The 21,997-nt window shown below is 36.7% G+C and overlaps 1 protein-coding gene and 1 pseudogene across 3 annotated transcripts; both read left to right on the plus strand.

Annotated features, from left to right (window-relative positions):
- Window positions 1-5,300: 5,300 nt before the first annotated feature.
- LOC145589723 (protein MLN51 homolog) lies at window positions 5,301-13,685 on the plus strand. 2 transcript variants are annotated; one of them, XM_081646405.1, is made up of 12 exons: window positions 5,301-6,147; window positions 8,259-8,361; window positions 8,532-8,737; window positions 8,823-9,439; window positions 9,524-9,637; window positions 10,529-10,640; window positions 11,700-11,822; window positions 12,496-12,554; window positions 12,639-12,684; window positions 12,773-12,990; window positions 13,185-13,276; window positions 13,386-13,685. In XM_081646405.1, the coding sequence occupies exons 1-10, from the start codon at window positions 5,555-5,557 to the stop codon at window positions 12,798-12,800; spliced, it is 2,001 nt and encodes a 666-aa protein (XP_081502531.1). In that variant the 5' UTR covers window positions 5,301-5,554; the 3' UTR covers window positions 12,801-12,990; window positions 13,185-13,276; window positions 13,386-13,685. The 2 variants fall into 2 exon arrangements, with proteins under 2 accessions (XP_081502531.1, XP_081502530.1); XM_081646404.1 differs by having other exon boundaries at window positions 8,823-9,637.
- Window positions 13,686-15,429: 1,744 nt separating this feature from the next.
- LOC145589724 (uncharacterized) lies at window positions 15,430-21,584 on the plus strand (annotated as a pseudogene). Its single transcript, XR_014101797.1, has 5 exons — window positions 15,430-15,863; window positions 16,418-17,603; window positions 18,983-19,815; window positions 20,455-20,511; window positions 21,136-21,584. The product of XR_014101797.1 is annotated as an uncharacterized LOC145589724 (transcript).
- The last annotated feature ends 413 nt before the right edge of the window (window positions 21,585-21,997 follow it).

Genomic DNA, 21,997 nt, shown 5'->3' on the forward strand with positions numbered 1-21,997 from the left:
CGCTTATCTTTGCCTTGGCCACTTTTCCATCTTTGGCAAGGGTAATAGGTTGACGGAATTCAGCTCCGTTGGTCTCGAAATTATAGCCCTCATCCAGACTCTCTTCCTGAATAACTTCAGCCGTCAAGTCGACAATGTCGTCCCTACTCTCATTGTTGACACTGTCTTCTTGAGTCTCGTCATCTCTTAAAACTGAGTTGACGGCTGAATCGCGCACTGGAGATGACGGACCTTCCATAGGGTTTGCAGGGATATCGTCCGTAGGTTCTTCTTCGGAAGAACTTACAACCTGACCTTGCCCAGGTCTTTTGCTGGATTCAGCTGCCCTAGCGGCCTCAGCTGCCTTAGCTGCTTTGGTGGCCTCAGCGGCTTCACGGGCAGCAGCTCGAGGCTGATAACTGGTACTCTTTACCCTTGGCATGGTGTTTATACCTATATTGCCAACGTTAGTGCCGTATTGATTAAAATAGCGTCTCCCAGTAAAGGTGCGTAAGTGATAACGGACACTAACAGGTTCAACGTCAAGAATTTCAATATCGGCAGGGATATCAGGGTTAGTAGGGTGAAAGGCACTTTCACGATGAGCAATAGTCCTATGTATCATAAAGGCGCGTTTCTCTTCTTCAGAAGATAACGTCTCAAATGGATAATCAATATTATCAGAAAGGGAAGATGAATTACCCTGGTTACTACCGGTTTCTTTGCCTAAGGATTGCCTAATTAAACGACGCCTAGCAGTACTAAGGTTAGGGAAATTCTCTTCAACACTATCTTCCGACATTTAATTTAAAAATGAGAAAATAAAACAAAACATGCAAAATCAAGGGGTTAAGGAACGACAATACCTTCGACAAAAGTCGCTAATACGGTGGACTTAAAGTGAGAAGTGACGAAGAAGGAAAGTGCGCTGAATACACTGAGAAGCGTACACCGAAATTAGGAAGAATCCGTTAAATGCACTTTTTGTTGGAGAGCAATTGCGATTGAGAAAAATTTGGAAGAGGATGAAAGTGAGATAAAAAAAAACGACGGAATTTTTGATCTAAAAAGAAAAACTGAAGAGTCAATTGAAATGAAAGGCGGTTCAGAAATCCAACGGCCCTGAATCAACAATCAATTTCAAAAAGCAACGGCAGGATTTGTGACACGTGTGTTAATTTTCCCGCTTCAAAAAAAAAAAAAAACGGTTACACTTCAATTTTATAACAAGTAGACCTTGTCTGCTATCGGCACACAAGGTCACTTGGGGAGGAAAACGGAGTTTTTCGCTCCCAAGTATTTTATAGCAAGTAGACCTTGTCTGCTATCGGCACACAAGGTCACTTGGGGAGGAAAACGGAGTTTTTCGCTCCCAAGTATTTTATAGCAAGTAGACCTTGTCTGCTATCGGCACACAAGGTCACTTGGGGAGGAAAACGGAGTTTTTCGCTCCCAAGTATTTTATAGCAAGTAGACCTTGTCTGCTATCGGCACACAAGGTCACTTGGGGAGGAAAACGGAGTTTTTCGCTCCCAAGTATTTTATAGCAAGTGGACCTTGTCTGCTATCGGCACACAAGGTTACTTGGGGAGGAAAACGGAGTTTTTCGCTCCCAAGTATTTTATAGCAAGTAGACCTTGTCTGCTATCGGCACACAAGGTCAGTTGGGGAGGAAAACGGAGTTTTTCGCTCCCGAGTATTTTACAGCAAGTAGACCTTGTCTGCTATCGGCACACAAGGTTACTTGGGGAGGAAAACGGAGTTTTTCGCTCCCGAGTATTTTACAGCAAGTAGACCTTGTATGCTATCGGCACACAAGGTCACTTGGGGAGGAAAACGGAGTTTTTCGCTCCCGAGTATTTTATAGCAAGTAGACCTTGTCTGCTATCGGCACACAAGGTCACTTGGGGAGGAAAACGGAGTTTTTCGCTCCCGAGTATTTTATAGCAAGTAGACCTTGTCTGCTATCGGCACACAAGGTCACTTGGGGAGGAAAACGGAGTTTTTCGCTCCCGAGTATTTTATAGCAAGTAGACCTTGTCTGCTATCGGCACACAAGGTCACTTGGGGAGGAAAACGGAGTTTTTCGCTCCCGAGTATTTTATAGCAAGTAGACCTTGTCTGCTATCGGCACACAAGGTCACTTGGGGAGGAAAACGGAGTTTTTCGCTCCCAAGTATTTTATAGCAAGTAGACCTTGTCTGCTATCGGCACACAAGGTCGCTTGGGAAGGAAAACGGAGTTTTTCGCTCCCAAGTATTTTATAGCAAGTAGACCTTGTCTGCTATCGGCACACAAGGTCACTTGGGGAGGAAAACGGAGTTTTTCGCTCCCAAGTATTTTATAGCAAGTAGACCTTGTCTGCTATCGGCACACAAGGTCACTTGGGGAGGAAAACGGAGTTTTTCGCTCCCAAGTATTTTATAGCAAGTAGACCTTGTCTGCTATCGGTACACAAGGTCACTTGGGGAGGAAGACGGAGTTTATACAAATAATGCAATACACGGCGTTACGGCACAAAAATTGTCCTCTTACATAGGTAATAATAAATAGTACTAAATATAGCAGGCAAATATAAAACTTCTCAGCAAAAGAATATAGGGCTTAAAAATATATATATATATATACAAGCTAATTTGTCTGGATACAAGTCAAGCAAGTAAAATGAATTGTGACAACGCCAAGATCGCAAGATCAGTAATAAAACTTTGTTAGTAAGCAGTACTTGACAGAGTACAAGAAACGTTGCTACAATAAAATTTACAGCATAAGGAAAAGTCTGGAGAATGAGATGTGGAACCCAAAGTTTGTTTCGTTAGGATCAGCTTGTTACTCATATAAACTGAGCACGATGATGAATGATCATACGTCCTCACTTGGGGGGCTAATTGTATGGGATGATATCTGGGCATGACCGATATCTTGTGAAAACACACGACCAGGTTTTAATAATTATAAGAAGATGTTGATATGTTGCAGAAAGAAGACATGTCGGCCTGCCGAAATTCAACACGTGGCAACAGAAGCTCAACACTTGGCACAAAAGGCTCTGCATGGATGAGAGCCACCTGTCAAGGTAAACTATTATAAATAGTAGGTAAGACCTCATTAATGAGGGCATTAATTACTCTCTCACTCTCTCTTTCTCTACTTTCTCTCTCTTACTTATCTTCTTCTCCCAAACACTTTCTGACTTTATCATCGGAGTGGTTATCCCCGGATCACCCCGGGGTTAGCTAACTTCTTCTCATTGTGTAGGTTCTCAGCTTGCCGATAGGAGTATCAGAATCTCAAGTCCGAGTTCTTGGAGAAGTTAGGATCAGACAGAAACAGAAACCCCTCACCGCCCCTTTCTCGCAGGCGAGCCACGCGAAACCCCTCCGCCACGTCGCCGTCTTCCTCCCTCCCCGAATCACCCCCCATTCCCCACGAAATCACCGATGAAACCCCTCCCCACTGCCAAAAACCCCAAATCGTTCCTCCCACCACCCCGAAATCCTAAGCGGCTAGGATTTTTCGGCAGTAGGGAAGAGTTTTTGGGGTTTTCGGGAGTGGTTGCGCTGCTGTATGCAGTTTGGTGGAAGAGTGGGAGTTGATGGTAGATAATTGAAGGTGAGAGGAACAACTGGTGGTGGTGTTTGGTGGTTGGTGCGGCTGCTGCTCTATTTTAATGCGGTGGAGACGAAGCAGGGGAAATTTGAGGTGGTGGTTCGGGGGGAAGGACGGTTGGGGTTTCGGTAGGCAATGGGATGAGTAACGGCGCCTGGACGACGGGAGAAGGGTTGTGGGTTTCCGATGCAGGAGGGGGTTGTGGTGGCTGGGGTTTCGGTGGGCAATGGCCTTGGGTTTCAGATTTTTTTTTTTTAATTTTTTTTTGGCTAATTAGCTATTGACATGTGGCATTTATGTAAAAAAAAAGAAATTAACCTTTTCAACAGGTAACCGGTAATTGGGATTAATGAAAAAGAAGAACCCTCAAAGTTCGGATTATTCCACAATAATACAAAGTTGGGATTATTCTGGCAAAATTCAACAAAGTTGGGATTATTATTTCTAATTTTTCCATTAAATTATTGATGAAAAAGTACATTACAAGAGAAATCAGAAGTTCAAAACTACCAAATGCAATCTTATAACGATAAATGAATTTGTGGGACTAAGGAAGTAGTTCTGTAGCCCATTCGAGTAGTCTAACTAAGCTTTATTAATTTCTATTCGCTTAATTTAGTTCATTTTATTTTAATTCATATCAATTTCAACTCTTAATAAAACTTTATTAATCATCCTGAATTAGTAACAACATTATTCATTGGCATAGTTTTTTTTTTTTTGGTTGATAGAAGCCTTTTTATTAACTTTAGTTCAGTTTATTTCAGCTCATTATAACGTAGTCTAAATACAATGGTGCGAGTATAAATATTTTGATTTTATAATATAATAAAATATTTACTCATATTAAATCACTAGGTGTTTTGTATGCGATTGGCCACATTGTATGACTACTCGTAGAAAAACATAGTTCCCTAATAGCATTGACAGTACTGATAGTATAACCCTTATTATACTTATTGATGAGTAACCCTTATAACCTCTATAACCATAACAAAGTAAGTTCTATAACATTAATCGAGTAACTCCATCGTGGCTGTATAGTTGGGGACACCATATAAAAGTTACGGAGTAGTATGTATTGTACTCTCATAGAAGCAATTGATTTAAACATAAGTTACTTTGGTGCCAAAAAAAGTCTAAAATCTTGAATTAGGCTAACCTCTAAAATGTTTCCCTCTACTTTGAGACACTATTATCTTTAAGAGGAGTCCATGACATCTCTTCTAAACCTACCAAATATGACAAATTCAAACTTCACATTAACTCATTATGGGATGTGTTTGGAATTAGGAATGAAACGAGAGTGTTATGGAGTTAGAATTTGAATCTTACCTTGTATTTGGTTGTTGTTTAGGAATGATTTTTTGTTTTTCCCTTTTATTTTCCTTTATTTTATGCCTAAAGGTATAGACGTACACCTATGATATAAACCACACCCACCTCTCCCTTCCGCATTTTTTGTGGGTTTAAGATATAAGTTTAGAAGTTGAATTTTCTTAAACAAATATTAGGTTAGGTTTATACCCATTCCGAACCCATATATCATACCTAAAACCATCCAAATACCCGATGATTTAACAATTTTGTGTACTGTACTCACTAAAAAGTTCAAAAGAAAAAGTTTACGAGAGCGACATGCATATACCGAGGATCGGACTTGCCGAAACAGCCCTTGTAGAAGAAATAAGATAAACCGGTGCTCTTCATCTCCCTCTCCTTTAAAAAAAAGGCTTTTAAAACCAATCAAAAACCTTCTCAAAACTTCCACCATTCTCTCTCCTGTTGTCACGCAGGAAGAAAACCCAAATTTCTTTTACCCGATTTATAAAGTCTTCTCAATTATTTGCTGACGAAATTTTCCTAATTAATCTTTCCTAATTCATCACTAATTTTCTCTCTCCTACGAATGAAAATCTAGGGTTTCGATTTCGGGAGAAATTCATCATCGATTTAGGGTTTTAGAATGGAGAAGATGGCGGGAGAAGGAGATGAGGAGATTGAGTACGAGAGTGATCCAGAAGAGGCGAAGATGTCGTTGAAAATGCGAAGGAGAGAAGCGAGCGATGATGAGGAGGAAGACGATGAGGAAGAGGAGGAGGAGGAGAGAGAGAGGGAGGTTGAGAGGCGGAGGAGAGAGGCGGCGTTGCCGAGGTCGGGGATCGTTGATTCCGAGGGTGAATCTGATGGGCAAGGTGCTGCGGCGGACTACGATGATGATGATGAGGAGGAGGATGGAGAGGAGTATTATGATGAGCAGGAGTATGAAGTGGAGGGAGTTGTTGTGTTTGATGGGTATGATGGGGGAGAAGTTGGTGGGCAGGGTGTGGGTGTGGGAGGTGAGGTTTCGGAGGCGGGGAAGGCGGTGAGGGAGGCCGGTGAGAGTGGGAAGACGGGCGAGGGCGGTGAGGGGGATGGGGAAGGTGAGGGTGAGGGTGAGGGTGAGGGTGGGCAAGGTGAAGGGGAGAAGAAGGAGAATGAGCCATTTGCTGTACCTACTACTGGGGCGTTTTATATGCATGATGATCGGTTTAAGGATAATGCTGGTGGTCGACACAGGTATTGCTTCGGTATTTTCGAATTTTGTATTGTGTATTGTTTGTATCTATTTCGTTTATTGAATACAATTGTGTTTATTGCTGTTATATCAATAATCTTATGTGGGAAATAGAGAGAGGACAATTGGAATAATCTTGTGTTTCTGAATGGTAGTGTAAAAAATTTATGGATAGTAAAGTTGAGGGTATTTAGTGTGGAATCTAAATGATTGATGTTGATACTTCGGATTAAAGAGATACTGAGATGGATAAGGCGGGATCACTAAGAAATAAATAAAGCTTGTAATAGTGATGTATAGAATTTGAGGGAATTGTATAGCATTTGGATGTTGAGTGAAGAGGATTGTAGCCTTTTATTTGGCATGTATGGCTGTGAATTGGATACTTCCTTTTGCCTTTATTCTGGCAAATAATACATGAACGAAGCTCATTTGTTAAGCTTGGAGAACCTCCTCCTTGTAGTGTACCCAAAGCTATATTTACTGCTCACTGGCAATTTGGGGCTTTGTTTCGCTCATCAAATCAAACAAAGGAGTTACAAATTAACCTTGGGTACACCTAGATTAGAATTTTTACTATGTTTGTAACTATCTCAAGGAAAAGCTCCATTCGTCTTAGTTCATCATTTCAACTGGAAAAAGGTGTCACATATGTTACTCTTCCTTTGCCCGTGTATAAAAGAAATAGAAAGAATCAAATATGGAACATGTTTTCAGTGTCTGCATCAGCTTATTGTTTACTTTTTCTTTTTTTATTTTTTTATTTTTTTATTTTTTATTTATTTTTTATTTTTTTTACTTCTCATGAACTGGGTATTGTTACTGAGCACTGTTTCTTTTGGGAAATATATACAGTTAAGGAGATGGAGTTTTTGTACAGTATAACTTAAGAACATAATTGGTGTGGTATGAAGAACATGTTTGCAGGATTACTTTTAAGCATCCAGTAGGATACTTGTTCCCAAAGCAAGACTTTTAATTTTCTGTGACAATTAACTTTCTGAGTATGTTATTAGGCAAGACTAAGACCAACATTACCCTTAAACCGTTTTCTTCAAAAATTTGGGTTGGTTGCATGTTGCAAGAAATTGTTTAATTAGATTTTTTTTTTTTTTATCAGACAATGCCATCTATGGTTTTCGCCATTTTGGAGATGTAATTGTATTAATTATTGTTTCCTCTTTTCTTCACTTCATTTACTTTTAAGGTGTCTAAATATCCCTTTTGGCACATTATATTTGCCTTGTGTAAAATGTTTTGCTGCCAGAACGGTGCCATACCCTTTTGTGACACTTCTTTGGTCACTTTGCTTGAGTTGAATCACATCATAAACTAGTGGAATGGAAGTTTTAACTTAGGGGACCCATTCGACATCACTGTAGTTTCAGGTCTTTGTTTTTGTTTTTTGTTTTCTTTTTTGAAAGTTATACGATACGTGTCATATAAAGAATAAAACATTACCTATATCTATTGAAATCATGATTATTTAGAAAACCAACTACTAGAAATTGGAAACCACTTTTCCTGGTTTTCTGTTTTAAAAATAACAGAATACTTAAAAAAAAAAAAAGAAACCATTACGAACAATCCCTTAGCTCTTTTGTTTCTAGTGCTAGTATCATGTATATATATTTCTCTTAGTAAGTGTTTGGCTATTTGCTATGTAATTATAATTGCTTATTAGTGCAATTGTAATGAAAGCTTGATATATAACTAGGAAAGAAGGCCTGATTTTCCCTCGTGGTGATGTCCTTGTACTTTCTTGAGAGAGGTGGAAAGGATACCATGCTTTTTGAATTATGGACAAAAAGTTTTATACAATGTAATTTGTTAAAATTTTGCTCAGTTTTCTTAGGGAGGAGAAGATTACCATGCCTTGTTTATATTTGCTTAGGATTTCTCTTAGTTCCGTCCAGTTTTCTGTGCTGACTTTCATACCAGTTCTGTGAGGCCTTGTAGCCCATACTCAGATTTTTACTTATAACAAGAACAAATTTAGAGGTCTTACAGTTGTCTTTCCCTTAATTCTTTATTTTCGATGGCTTTGCATTGCTGATTAGTGCTCTTATCTCTGTTTTTAAATAAATTTATTCAACTTCTTTGCTCTTATTAGGCGAACCTTTGGTGGTAGAAAGTTGTGGGAATCCAAAGATGAGAGGAAGTGGGGGCATGATAAATTCGAGGAAATGAACACGTCAGACAGGCATTTTGATGAGGTAAATGTTCTTTGTTGCTATTTTCTTGTGCTTTCTTTTCACATCATTTGCAAAATCGTACTGGCTCATGCACAACATCGTTATTTATGTAGCTCAATGGAAGTCTATGGATTTTGATGAATTTGCTTCTATCATTTTATTTGTTATTGATTATATTTGATTATTATCAGGGAAGAAGGTCTTCAAGAGGATCTTCTCGTGGCCGTGGGAAAACTAGAGGTCCAGATCGTGGGTTTGCTCGTGGGAGCAGAATGAGAGGATATGATGGTAACAACCATCAAAGTGCTCCCCTGAGGGATGTGAGAGGAAGAGGACCTAGAAGATATCAACCCTCAATGAAGAATAGGAGTGAAACATTCCAACCACATAATAAACAGTGAGGACTCTGAAATTTCTACTCCATGGTTGTGCATTTTTTTTCTTTCTTTCTATTTTTTTAAAAAATATTGATTACTTCTCAGATTGGCCAAGTCGCTGGACAAAAAATCACATGCTGGTTCTGGCAGAGCAGCTGCTTCAACAGCTAGCCTTGATATGGAGCATGAATCAGTTCCAGCTAAGAAAGTCTCATCCAATTTAAACTCTGCTTCCCCTCCTTTTTATCCGTCAGCCACATCCAATAAAGATGTTGCATTGCCTCAAAAAAAAGAAGCTCAAGCTGGAAATCATAGCAGGAATATTCGCCCTTCTGCTGTAGACAATAATTTTTCTGTACCACATTCAACTTCAATGTGGCGAGGGAAGAATGTAATTGATTCAATGGGTGTGGACAAGTTGCACATTGATGATCCAGTTCCTCCAGTCAAGTCATTGAATAATGTGCATATGCAATCTTCTGCTTCTCCATCAGTTGGTGCTGCTCAGATGACTCCGTCTAGAGCACAGGGAAGGGGATTAGTGACATCTGGATCATTTCAACCTCAAACCAATAACCAATTTAAGAAAGTTTCACAACCAGCACCTCAAGTTTCCCAGCGGACTCCTGTGCAAAGCCGAGGTCAGACTTCTCAGCAGACTTTAGATCAGCAATATGTCCAACGCCCTCCTGGTGGCTCTCAAAGCTCTCCTCCAAAAGCAGGTTTGTCGAAAAATACGTTTGAGCCTGGAAACTTTGATTCTGCATTAGAATCTGGTAAATCTAAGATTGTTGTGGCTGGAAAAGGAAAAGGAAATGCCCAGGGAACTGGTAGGGGTGCGCTTGTGTATGGTGGTGGTGGACCAGGTGGTAACATGGGTTCTGGTGATCCAAACCTTCCAGCTTTCTTCCCAGCTAACTGTAAGTTTTCTTTTCTTGCTGGATATATATTTTTTGTTTGCGTGTTTGACCTGAAAATGGATTACTTTGAATTCAGTGGACTAACTTTGGTTAACTGAATTTAGGCTTCTGCTTTGGTGAACCGGAGTTAGTGCACCAAAGTAGAAGTCACCTGGTGGTTTTAGTTTTTTTTAATTTTTAATTTTTTTTATTTTTAAACGTTATTCTAATTGATTCATCACATATTGTTAAACTAAAATGTTTTTGTTCCAGATTAAGCCTGTTGGTTTTATGGGCTGCTCGACTCAGTTTAATCCTGAAAATTCTTCTATGATCTGGTTAATCAATAGTACTTTGGCTAATTTATGTAAAATAACTAATGGATTTATCTCGGAATCCATATAAATGTTGAATTGTCAATTAAACAACTGTTTTATTTACAAGTCAGTTTTGGTCGAAAGTTTAATTATTTAGATAGTAAGGAAGTGCGTATCATTGAATGTTCATTTCTAACCTTTTCAAAAATTATATCTGGTATTTAGTATACTTTCTCCTTTTTTCGTTGCATCACTTTGCGAATTGCCAACTCCTGGGGCAATTTTTGGAGATGTGAGAGAGAGAGAATAACAAAATGGACCCATGTGATATGAGAGAGATAGTGTTTATTAACTGAAAAGTGATGCAACTAATTTGAAACTTCCGTTTTAGGAAATTGATGTAACTAAAATAAACGGAGGAAGTATGAGAAATGAGAATCATCAGATACCATCATGTTTGTTCCATTGATTATTTTAAAAAAAATATTCTTTCCCTCTTATATTACAAGGCTTACTGCAGAATATATTTGTTTTCCTTTTTACCTCCTTGTTTGTGAGATATATATTATAACATTACTTGTTGGGCTTTATGCAGTTATGCAATTTGGGGGCCAGCATCCTGGTGGTATTGGAGTTCCTGCTGTTGGAATGGCATTTCCTGGATATGTTGCTCAGCCAAATGGTCTTGGAAATTCTGAAATGACATGGTATGTACTCTTGTTTGTTGTTGTTTCTTTCCAGAAATAGGCAATGCCAATGCGCTATTCTGTATTACTTGACATTTTTAAAATAACAATGCTATTTTAGAATTTGTGCATTAGCTTATATAAAAGACTGCCGTTAAAGTGATTAAACAATGGAGAGTAAGCCATAAAGATTTTAGGATTGAACTGGTGCATTTTGGCTGTAGAATGCTTTAATTAACATGTTTTACGGAGTATATGTTTTTTGATCAACCATATTCAGTGTGTGCTAATGTGTATATTTCTGAACCACAATTTTGGCTGTAGAATGTTTTAATTATCATGTTTTACGGAGTATATGTTTTATGATCAACCATACTCACTGTGTGCTAATGTGTGTAATTCTGAACCACAATTTTATTTTAGTTACTCCAGTCAAGTCATCTGATTGAGCAATGTGTCTTTGTATGTAGTGATCCAATTCTTTAACCTTTTGTTCTATATGTTGCAGTTAAAAATCTTTGGAATTCATCTTTGGTTTTTCACTTTGTTGTGTTTAATTTGTTGTTAAAGTTCTGTCTTTGATTCATGGCTACTCAGTTTTGATGGGTCTCTTCAATCTGTTGGATTTCAGTTGTGTCTAACTGTCTACCTGTTATCATGTGCAGAATCGAAGATTTGTGGAGTTGCGTCATTGACTCATTGTTTTGATTGTATTCCTTTATTTCATTTGGTTTACTTGTGGCCCAATCCACTTTCATGTGTAAAGAGAAATACATAATAACAGATACATGAGCCCTTTTTTTGATTTGAAGTATTACAGGTCCATGAGAAGTTGAGAAAACTTTATTTCCCTGGAAGATTAATAATGTGTTTACTTGATAGAGCTATATGATTAGAATTACCTTCAAAATCTGAATGTCTCTGTGCTCTTGTTGCTCCACCATTGATTCTCTGCATGTTGAGCTCTATTTGTTTGGAGTATCAGTTGTTTTCAATATCCTTGTTGCGTGAAGTCTGATTCACCTTGTAATTCATTATATGACTTTATACTTAATAGTGTTGCGTTTTGGATGTGTTCAGGTTACCTGTTCTAGCAAGTGCAGCAGGTGCTCTGGGAGCCTCATATTGTAACCCTTATATGGCTGTTGATGGTTCTTACAATCCTCGACCAACAGGGCAACCATCTGCCTTGCCTGCTCCTAGGTCCGTACTGTTCTCTAAACTTTGTTGCGTATTAATAAAACTGTTAGTGTATTTTCTTTAGCTCTTGAATATAGCATGTATAGATATCATTCAAGATGTCTGCACTTTGATATAGTTGAACCTATTCAAAGAAGCAGTCAGAAGAAGATGTTCAATTTTTTACACCACTTTGTTGTATATCGTTGCGAACAAATTCTTAATGTGCTTCTAAGACCGTAGGTAGATAAGGCTTGCAATCTTTTTTATTTGTGCTCCTTTCTGATAACATTGATGCTTTATCGCTGCCTTGTGTGGTGTTATTATTATTTTTCTATGTTGTGCCAACTGAGCTAAAGAAACAGATTATGGTTTGTACTAAAATGTGTGTTTAGTCATGATTTGTGAAATTTGTGTCAAAGGATGTTAGGTCAGAGGAGTGTATTTTGCCATTTGTATCTCTTCTGAATCCTTTGATCATTAGAAATGCAAACTCACATAATGTTCTGTGTTTCCAACTCAGCCCCCTTAAACTATATACGTGTAGCGATCGTGTTAAGCCTATGCTTCTTTCAGTTCATTGCCTGTTATATTTGCATTTGTTGGCCACCTCAAATCTAAAGCTCAAATGATGTGTTGGCAATATGTTGCCCTTTGGCCTTTGTCTCAGAGCTTTACAATCTTCTTTCTTTTGCAGCAAAGAGAATAACAATCTCAGCAAACCTAGCAGTGAATTAAAACTTCCACAAAAATCTGGTAAATATACAAATATTATAGCTTTTAAATGGTACTTTCTGTCATTGTTGATCTTTTTATTGATCTGATTCTGTTTGTTTGCAGATGTGGCTAATGATGAGTTTAGTCAGAGACAAAATAAGCCTCGCAGGTGGATAGAACTTAGAGATGTCCTTATGTAAACGTTGCTTTTGTCCTCTTTTTTTTACTGATTAGTTGTTCCCTTTTTTATTTTACAGATACTCAGAGATGAATTTTAGCCAGTGAAGTACATATTGACGTTTCTGCCTGTTCAAATAAGATTTTGGAAGTTGTTCTCCCTTGAAATTGAAAATAGGTCGTCGTGGTTGGCTTAAGAACTCCGGTTTGTTCTCATCATAAGACTCTTTCTGACTTCCATTTGTGTTCTTGCGCCCTTGTGCTGGACCACATTGGGATTTCTGTGTCTCAGAGATAGGTAAGGAATTTTCCCAATGATTTTCGTGAAATTCTTGGAAGTTCCATTTATGCACATTAATTTTACTTTCAAGTGACGGCATTGGAAATGTAATTGATTGTAACAATTGTCTAGGATTAACAGTTATATTTTATAACTTTCAGCTGTGGTTATGGGTTTTTATGACGTTATCTTTGTCTTTGAATGGCTTGCAGTTAATATGGTATGCGTCTGCTCAAGCTGTTCTCAGTTTAGGAAGATTGTTGCCGTCAAATGGGTTGGTTTGTAGCTTTCTGTTTGATATGCGGTATGGATCATGGACCAAATTAATCTTTTCATTGATTGATTGATTGGGTTTGTTGCCTTTGCTGATAGCAAATTAAGTGTGTTGGTGTTCCATGCTTCTATGGTTTTAGGTTTTCTGGTGGCTTGGTTTTCGTGAAGCTCGTTCAGTACACATGGCTTTTTTGAGGAAGTGTTTGCAGAAGATGTTTGAAAAGCCAGACTTAATGTGCTATATACATATCTAGCTATTTTTTTTTTCTTTTTCTCGTTGATGTCGTGAATTGGCTTTTTAGCTTGTGCTGTTTACTTTTCTATTCTATTCTATTCCTGTTTATGAGTTAATGTTGGCCGCATTGTCTATTATTTCTATGTTATTTTCCGTTTGGGGGTTAAACCTGCTTATTATCAATATATTTTTTTTTTCTTTTCTAGGACTGCTTTGATAATTGAATGTTTTCATCACTAGTTTTTTGCTTGGATGAACGAACATTTGCTACGTAGTAAATTAGATTAAGCTTTTGTTTTGTAAGGGAGTAACGACTTGTTTGTTGGCCTGTTGGGTGATGATAATTGATGCACTGGGAATGAACTCTACTTATTCTCTTTTTTTAATGGCTAGTTTGGTTTCTCACCAAGCAAAGGTTTGTATTTTGCATAATCCCCTTATGACATACTTCATGTTTTCCGGGTTAACCATTATTGCTTACGAAGTACGGAGTATTATTATCCTTCCCATCCCTATCGTAAAAACATTGTTACCCTCCTCAATTCCCTGTTTGTAACAAGAGATTCCATTTTTTGTTTCCGGTTGAGTAACCATTATCGCTCATTTATGCTTCATTGTTAGTATGCTTGCTATCATTATGCTTCATGGCCTTAACTATGCAGATTGGGAAAATACCAAGTACACCAAAAATATTTTAGTCATATGGATTGAATTAACCATGAAGTTCAACTCATCAACAAAGTGTTAGCAGCTCACTTAGTAAGACTTTTACCTCAAATTCTAGAGGTTAGGGGTTTGAAACCTACCAAGTGAGGATATTTGGGGGTAGGGATACTCTTATCCTCTCCTCTACTTCCAAGCATGCAAATACTGGACTAAAAAAACCTTGATGGTTAAAGATTTGGTCAAAGGTCTTCTTACCATTTTGAAAAAAAGGAAAAATTGTCAAAAATAATACAAACTTTGAGCGGTTCGTTAAAAACAAGTCAGTTTTTTTAATTATTTCTAAATAATACAAACTTTGTGGGATATCCGCTTTAAATAAGTTATTTTACCTACAACTTATTTGGCCGGTTAATTTTTTTATTTATCTTATAGAGTTGTTTAATAGTTTTAAAAAAATAATACAATGTCTTGTATTCTATATACCCTGTTCATGGGGTAACTAATCGGTTTTAACTTGTTTAAAACGGATACCCTTAAAGTTTGTATTATTCAAAAATAATTAAAAGATTGACTTGTTTTTGGCGGACGACTTAAAAATTGTATTACTACCTCTGATTTTTTTTAGTTGCAATTTTAGAATATTTTATATCTCACAAATAATATCCCAAAGTTACAACTAAAAAAATCGGAGGTATTATTTTTAACAATTTTTCAAAAAAAAAAAAAAGAAAAAAAGAAGTTATACTCTATCTAAGGTTGAAGTGCGGTCAAGGACAAAAATTGTAAAAGTATTTTTTTTCAAGGTTAAGGTTCACCAACTTGTACTTGAAAATACAAGGAACTTGTAATTTGTGTGGCAAACTTCATCTTGAAGGTCTATTTGAATGCGTGATGCTGAATAATTAATTTTTTTTTTTTAATGTTCAATTCAATTTATATATTGCAAATTGTCAGTTTTGATGATCAAGTTGGATTATTTTAGAAATCACATTTTTATTCCATAAAACAATTACAATGAATAATGATACAAGTATAATTTGTTATGGTATATCTTTAGTATGATAGGTTTGCACAATGTATAATTCACTATACAATGTTTTTATGTGATGTTCAATTTGCGTGTAAATATAATAAAGAACAATCGATACAATAATTTTAAGAGTTAGCAATCCTCAAATTGTGATTGACATCCGTGAAAAAAATTAAAGAGTTAGCGATCTTAACATTGTGATATAAGAAATCAAAAGTTAGTGACCCTCACATTGTGTGATTGACCAATGTAATCTAAGAAACTACTTCGTATTATAACCTTCAATCCTCTTTCGCTGCATATTCATCTTAATCTCCACTTTTAAACACAAACCAATTAAAAGTTGATAAATTAAAAGCATAGTTTTGAATTTCTGGTCTTTAAAAAAAACAATGAAAAACGTGTGATGTCAAACTCCAAAAAAAAAAAAAAAAAAAAAAAAAAATTCAGAAACTTTCTCTCTCTTCCGACAGTGGGATCTCCCACTCGTGACTCGTCAATCGTCATTTGACTCAATTCTTCCTTCTTCTCTCCTCAATTTCTTATTCACTGTAAAAAAAAAAAAAAAAAAAACCAGCTGAAAATTGAGCTGGTTTTGCTGCTGCAATTACATCTTACTCAGCTTCTTTGAATCTTTGTACATTCGTAAAAAATTCCCAGAAAGGAAAGCTATTGGCACATTCAATGGTATTGTTTTCGTCGCTTTCTTTTTTGTTTGTGTTTTTTTTTTTTTTTTTTTTAAAAAAAAAAGAAAATAAAAATGGAGGAAATTATACTATTTCTGGGTTTTTTTCTGTTGAAGGAAATTATTCGTTGTTCTGCTTTTGTGGGTTTTCTTTCTTTTTATATTCTGCTTATTCTATTTTTTTATTTTTTTTAATCATAGAGTTTACTGTTATTTATGATATTATTCGCATTATATTTTGTTTGTGTAAAATACCCATAATTTTTTTTTGAATGAGTGGAATCAATGTTGGATTTTGTCGGTTTTGCTAGATTGTATTTTATTGTGTAATTGTCTTGTTTCTTGAATTTGGATTGCTATGAATCGCTTTTTGCAATGTTATTTAAGCAGCTTTTTTGGATTGATATGTTTTGGGGTGTTAATTATCTATATAAACTGCAGATTTTGATGTTTTGAGTTGGAAGATGTGGTGATCAATTGTATTAGAGATTGTGTTTGAACTAAATTCTCGAATTCAGTAGATTAATTTCTGTAACCTTGAAATTGTAATTTGCAGAATCTGAGATTAAGAAGCTGTATTAGGATGTGTTTGTAAACCATTTTGGATCTTGACCCATTTTGAGGGGCTTTTTTGTTTTTGATTCTATGGGTTGTGCTACTTGATACAATTTCCTCTTTTTGTGAGATAATGGTGTATTATTAGGATAGTTTGAGTAGGGAGTTGTAAATGGAGGACAATCATAACGACGAGGATTTGCTGGGAAATGTGATTAGGCCATCAGCATTGAGGACCTTAAAGCCTACATTGTCAGGAAGATCGACCCCTAGGTCTTCTCCCACGTTTCGGAGGCTTCCTTCAACTCGAACACCTAGGCGAGATGGTAGATCTGGTGGGGGTAGGTTTCAGTGGTTTAAGAATAGTCGGGTGGTGTACTGGTTACTTTTGATTACTCTATGGACTTATGGTGGATTTTACATCCAGTCTAGGTGGGCTCATGGGGATAATGAAGGTACTCAAGTTGGGTTTGGGAGTAATTCCAGGAATGATTATGTTAATTCAGGGCAGAATCAGCATCGTGAATTGAAATCAGATGATGATATTTTTAATGTGAAGAATCAGCCTAGTCGTCGTCTTGTAGGAAATGGGATCAGATTAAATAGTAGCATAGATTTATCTTTGACTGAAGAAGCAGATGTTATTTTACCTCCTAGAATCCGACCTCCCCGGACTGTACCTTCTAAAAAGAGGAGTAAGAAAGGAAGGCGTGGCTCACTAAGTAAAACACGTGGTAGACGAAAAATTGGGGAAGAATATAGAACAAGATATGCGGAGGATGTGCTTGAAGAGCAGATTCCAATGAGTAATTCTACCTATCGGTTGCTAGTTGGTCCGTTTGCCTCTACCGAGGATAGAATTCTGGAATGGAGTCCTGAGAAACGAACAGGAACATGTGATAGGAATGAACTCTTTGCACGTCTAGTCTGGTCTAAAAACTTTGTCTTGATATTTCATGAACTGTCAATGACTGGAGCTCCCCTTTCCATGCTGGAGCTAGCAACGGAGCTCCTAAGTTGTGGGGCAACAGTTCATGCTGTAGTCCTAAGCAGACGAGGTGGTTTAATGTCAGAGCTCACAAAGAGAAGGATCAAGATCATTGATGACAAGGCAGAACACAGCTTCAAAGCTGCCATGAAAGCCGATCTTGTCATTGCTGGATCAGCAGTCTGTGCACAGTGGATAGGTATGACATCACTCTTTGAAATGATACTAACAATTTACACTTCAGATGTTATTTTCTCAGCTTGCCCCTAGATGCTTCAACAATGACTAAAGGTTTTCTTTTGCTGGTTTAAGTGAAGAAATAGCATCATGTATTCAAAAAGAGAAAATCTAGCCTATATATAAAAGAGCTTCTTGGTTTGCAACAGTTGAAAGGAGTAATTTTTATAGGATCGGCTACTATATTATTGAAATGCATATAGTGTGTCAGTGCTCTTCAGTAGGAAAAGGGTATCAACTTATCCATATCATCCTGGATCCTTGGAGGCTTGATGGTGCTATGAGTTACTTTCTCCGTCTATATTTAGTTGATACATTTTGACTTTGTCACCATACAGTATACACACATTCCCCTTTACCGTGTTTTGTGATTTATACATAATTATAAATATAGTCATGTGGGCTCTACATAGATTCGTCTCTATTTATAATTTCAAAATATCTACTTTTTATACAACAGTTTTTTCTTAATGATAACTAATGATATTAATCATTGAATTTGTGCATTGACAAGTGTGAATAAAGAAACATCTCAACTAAAAACAAACGGAGGAAGTATTAAAATATAATTTCACCACAAGTATTATGTCCATCTAGAAATCTTGGTAGATAATTATGGATCAATATTTACCTGGATACTACATACGACTATGGAAGCAAATTAATACTGCATTGGACTTATAATGAGGTGCTTTCTTATTTGTTCTGATTACTATGTAATAAAATGTCTTTAATTCTTTATATGAGATATTCGCAATTGATAGTTTGTACTCCGTAATTTCTTGCACTTTTCAGATCATGTGGCAATAATATTAGGAACATGGAAGGTTTAAAGGTTTCTTATTAGTTCATGGACACATTGTTGCCGTTCATGTGTTTAAGTCTTTTACTTTGGATAGTTCTTAACTTCTTATACTGCTACAAGGGTGTCTCACTTGCAGCATTAGTTTTATAAGTTCTATGAGCCACATCCTCCCATTTTTTGTTGATACTTCATACCTCAAGCATTGTTCACCATTTGAATGATGTATTAATGTCTGTTGGGCATAAAAATTTTGACATTTACTTAAAGAGGAAAAGAAAATGTCTTTATGTGGGTGTTTTGTCAATCCCATTAAATTTTCTATTTCTGTTGTATAAGGGTCTGTTGGGCATTTTAATTTTGACATCTACTTAATGAGGAAGATGAACTTAACTTTACGTGGGTGTTATGTCAACTCCTATGAAATTTTCTATTCGGTCTTTTTTATTTTTTTTTATTTTTAATTTGTAATTATTTCAGATTATTGTTTTTAGAATACATGAAACAATCTGTATGATGCTCTGTTATTTCCTCTGCAGAGCAATATCTTGCTTATTTCAATGCCGGCTCAAATCAAATTGCTTGGTGGATCATGGAGAATCGTCTTGAGTACTTTGACCGGTCATAAGTCTTGCTCAATCGAGTTAAAATGCTTGTATTCCTCTCCGAATTACAGTCTAAGCAGTGGCTTGACTGGTGTAAAGAGGACAACATTACATTGACTACCCAAACAGCATTGATTCCCCTTTCTGTCAATGATGAATTGGCCTTTGTAGCTGGCATCCCCTGCTCACTTAATACTCCTTTGACAAACCCAGAGAGAATGTCACAGAAGCGTCAGATGCTACGACAAGCTGTAAGGCAGGAGATGGGATTGGAAGATCATGATATGCTAATCGTTTCTCTAGGCAGCATAAATTACCCCAAGGGTCAACTCCTTCTTGTTGAATCAGCATATTTGGCAGTTGAAGAACAACCTTCTCAAAGTAAAGTCAGATCCATGACTTCACCAGAGACGGAGAAAAAAGCATCCAAATTGGCTAAGAAGTTTCATTTAAGAGGTATCGCATTGAAGCCGAATAGCACTGGTGGGTCTTCCCAAAGCAGCATATCTGACGGCTTGCCTGGCACAGATCCCACAAGATCTGAAATTACTCAGATAATTCCAAGAATCCATGAAGTTCCTGAACAGAAACTTAAGCTTCTAATTGGTTCAGTTGGATCCAAGAGCAACAAGGTGATGTATGTGAAAGAAATTCTTGAATTCTTATCAAAACATTCAAATTTGTCAAAATCCATCCTGTGGACTCCAACAACAACACGTGTTGCTTCACTGTATTCTGCAGCAGATGTTTATGTCACCAATTCCCAGGTAAAGATTTATGTTAAAATTCAGGTACTTTGCATCTTCACTGAACCTACACCATAATTTGGATGACATGTCTAATTTGATGTATATGAATTCATATTATCTATCATCAATGTGACACCTTATATCAAGAATCTCTGAAGCTATTCTGATACATCTACTATGGTTTCTACTCTAAATATCCATCTTATTCTGATGATTTAAAAAAAAAAAAAAAAATTATTACTTGCTTCAACAGATTTTATCAACTGTCTGATATGTACAAGTAATATACTGAGCAGTGAGCTGTAGTTAATGAATAGGGTTTGGTTTGGCAGAGTTAAAAGTATAACTGAGAAATGTTGCATCAGTTTAAGTGACCTCAATCTATTAATTATTATATGTGAACGAGACATGTTGTATCTGTTTAAGTGGCGTGAATCCACTAATTTTAATGTGTTGCGAATTTGCGATGCTGAGGGGAAACTCATAGATTCATAGGTTATTAATGCGTAGTCGTCGACCTACATGCAATCATGCTTGAAAGAAAATCATTTTTTTTCGATGACAACATGAGTTAATAGATCTGAAAATGGAAAATTGTCTTTCTGAGATCAACTGTTCTTGGAGTATTTTTATGTTACTGAATGTATATTGCACTAGGGGCTTGGCGAGACATTTGGAAGAGTGACAATTGAGGCAATGGCATTTGGTCTGCCGGTAAGTCTTGATTTAGCTTGCATCTTGTTTATGAGCTGCATATCCCTTATTTCTCTTATCCTCCTTTTGTATCCTTCTTTAACGCATTGTCATCCTGTTTTCCAGTGATATTCTCTAGTCTGCTGGATTCTCCCTTACCCCCAAATTCTTAGTGATTTTTTACTTGTTGCATTGAGGCTAATATTGCCATACTGGAAAAAATGTTTTAAGAAGTGTACTGTCATGAGCTTATATGATGAGACTCGGTCTTATGAAAGTTATAACGGCTCTTTCAGTAGTCTGATAAATTACATTCATGATAGTGATTAAATTTATAAATTTCTAAGGTATCATGCCAATATTCATGTTAATGCTAGTCCAATTATTTTTGTTTGTATGTGTGTGTTCGCGCTATTGAGTGGTACTGTACATATTTGAAGAATTATGTGTTTGAGAATGGAGTTTGCATTGTGTTAACATTTAGTTTGGACATATCATTTTAAATTAGGGATAAATCTATTACCATTAGTTTTCTACTACCATTATACATATGTTACCACCTATCAAATGAACCGTATGGTCTGGCCCTTGTTCTTAATTGATGTCAATGGAATGGAGTATGATAAGCTTTAATTTATGGGACAGGTACTGGGAACAGATGCCGGTGGTACGAAAGAAATAGTTGAGCAAAATATTACAGGACTCCTACATCCCGTGGGACGTCCAGGGACTAAAGTACTGGCTGAAAATCTCAGGCATTTGTTGAAAAACCCATCAATTAGGCAGCAAATGGGGTTAAGAGGTAGGGAAAAGGTAGAGAGAATGTACTTGAAGCGGCATATGTACAAGTTATTCTTCGAGGTCTTGTTCAAGTGCATGCGAATCAAGTAGAATTTTGATATTGGATGATTTTACCCATTTATTTTTTGATCTGGTAACAGAGTTTTTACTGCTAGACTGCTAGTATGAGAAAGCATAATGCCACTAAATTGAAGAGTATCGTAACATTTCTTATTCAGGGAAGAAAACTATTCTTGTATTCTTCAAAAGATCTTCCTGATATAATGCATTAGATGATTTGAATCTTCTTGCCATCCACCACAACTTAATTGTTTGCTTGTTTCTTCGCCATGTCTAGGCATTTAGTACTCTTCCACTAAATTGTTCCTGCTACATGATGGTCACGTATAACAGCAGATGCGTCTAGCAGTCAACAGAAATGTAGAAATTTAAAGGGCAGCCAGCGGCCAAGATACATAAGAAGCAGAGAATTCTTGCAGGATATACTGCGGATTTAGAAATCTAAGCAAGATAAAATCTTATCAACATATATCTGATATACATCTAAATCTTAACTGCATTGGAATGGTATTTCTGTGTTTCAAAGCCTTTATTCTTGAAGGATTTGGAGAAATTTGGGGTCGACTAACATAAACCGTCATTTGAATCCATCTTACGTAAAGGAAATTGTTTTTATTATGTAGTACTGTATATGTATATCCCTAAG

The sequence above is a fragment of the Chenopodium album genome, chromosome 17 (assembly GCF_948465745.1).
Source record: "Chenopodium album chromosome 17, dcCheAlbu1.1, whole genome shotgun sequence".
Classification (NCBI taxonomy): domain Eukaryota; kingdom Viridiplantae; phylum Streptophyta; class Magnoliopsida; order Caryophyllales; family Amaranthaceae; genus Chenopodium; species Chenopodium album.

What these genes read in the sequence shown, in the direction of transcription:
- LOC145589723 (XM_081646404.1), top strand. Translation starts at nt 5,555, where the DNA reads ATGGAGAAGATGGCGGGAGAAGGAGATGAGGAGATTGAGTACGAGAGT. An exon ending in CAGACAGGCATTTTGATGAG is followed by an intron (nt 8,362 to 8,531) that starts GTAAATGTTCTT and finishes GATTATTATCAG; the next exon opens with GGAAGAAGGTCTTCAAGAGG. An exon ending in TTCCAACCACATAATAAACA is followed by an intron (nt 8,738 to 8,822) that starts GTGAGGACTCTG and finishes ATTACTTCTCAG; the next exon opens with ATTGGCCAAGTCGCTGGACA.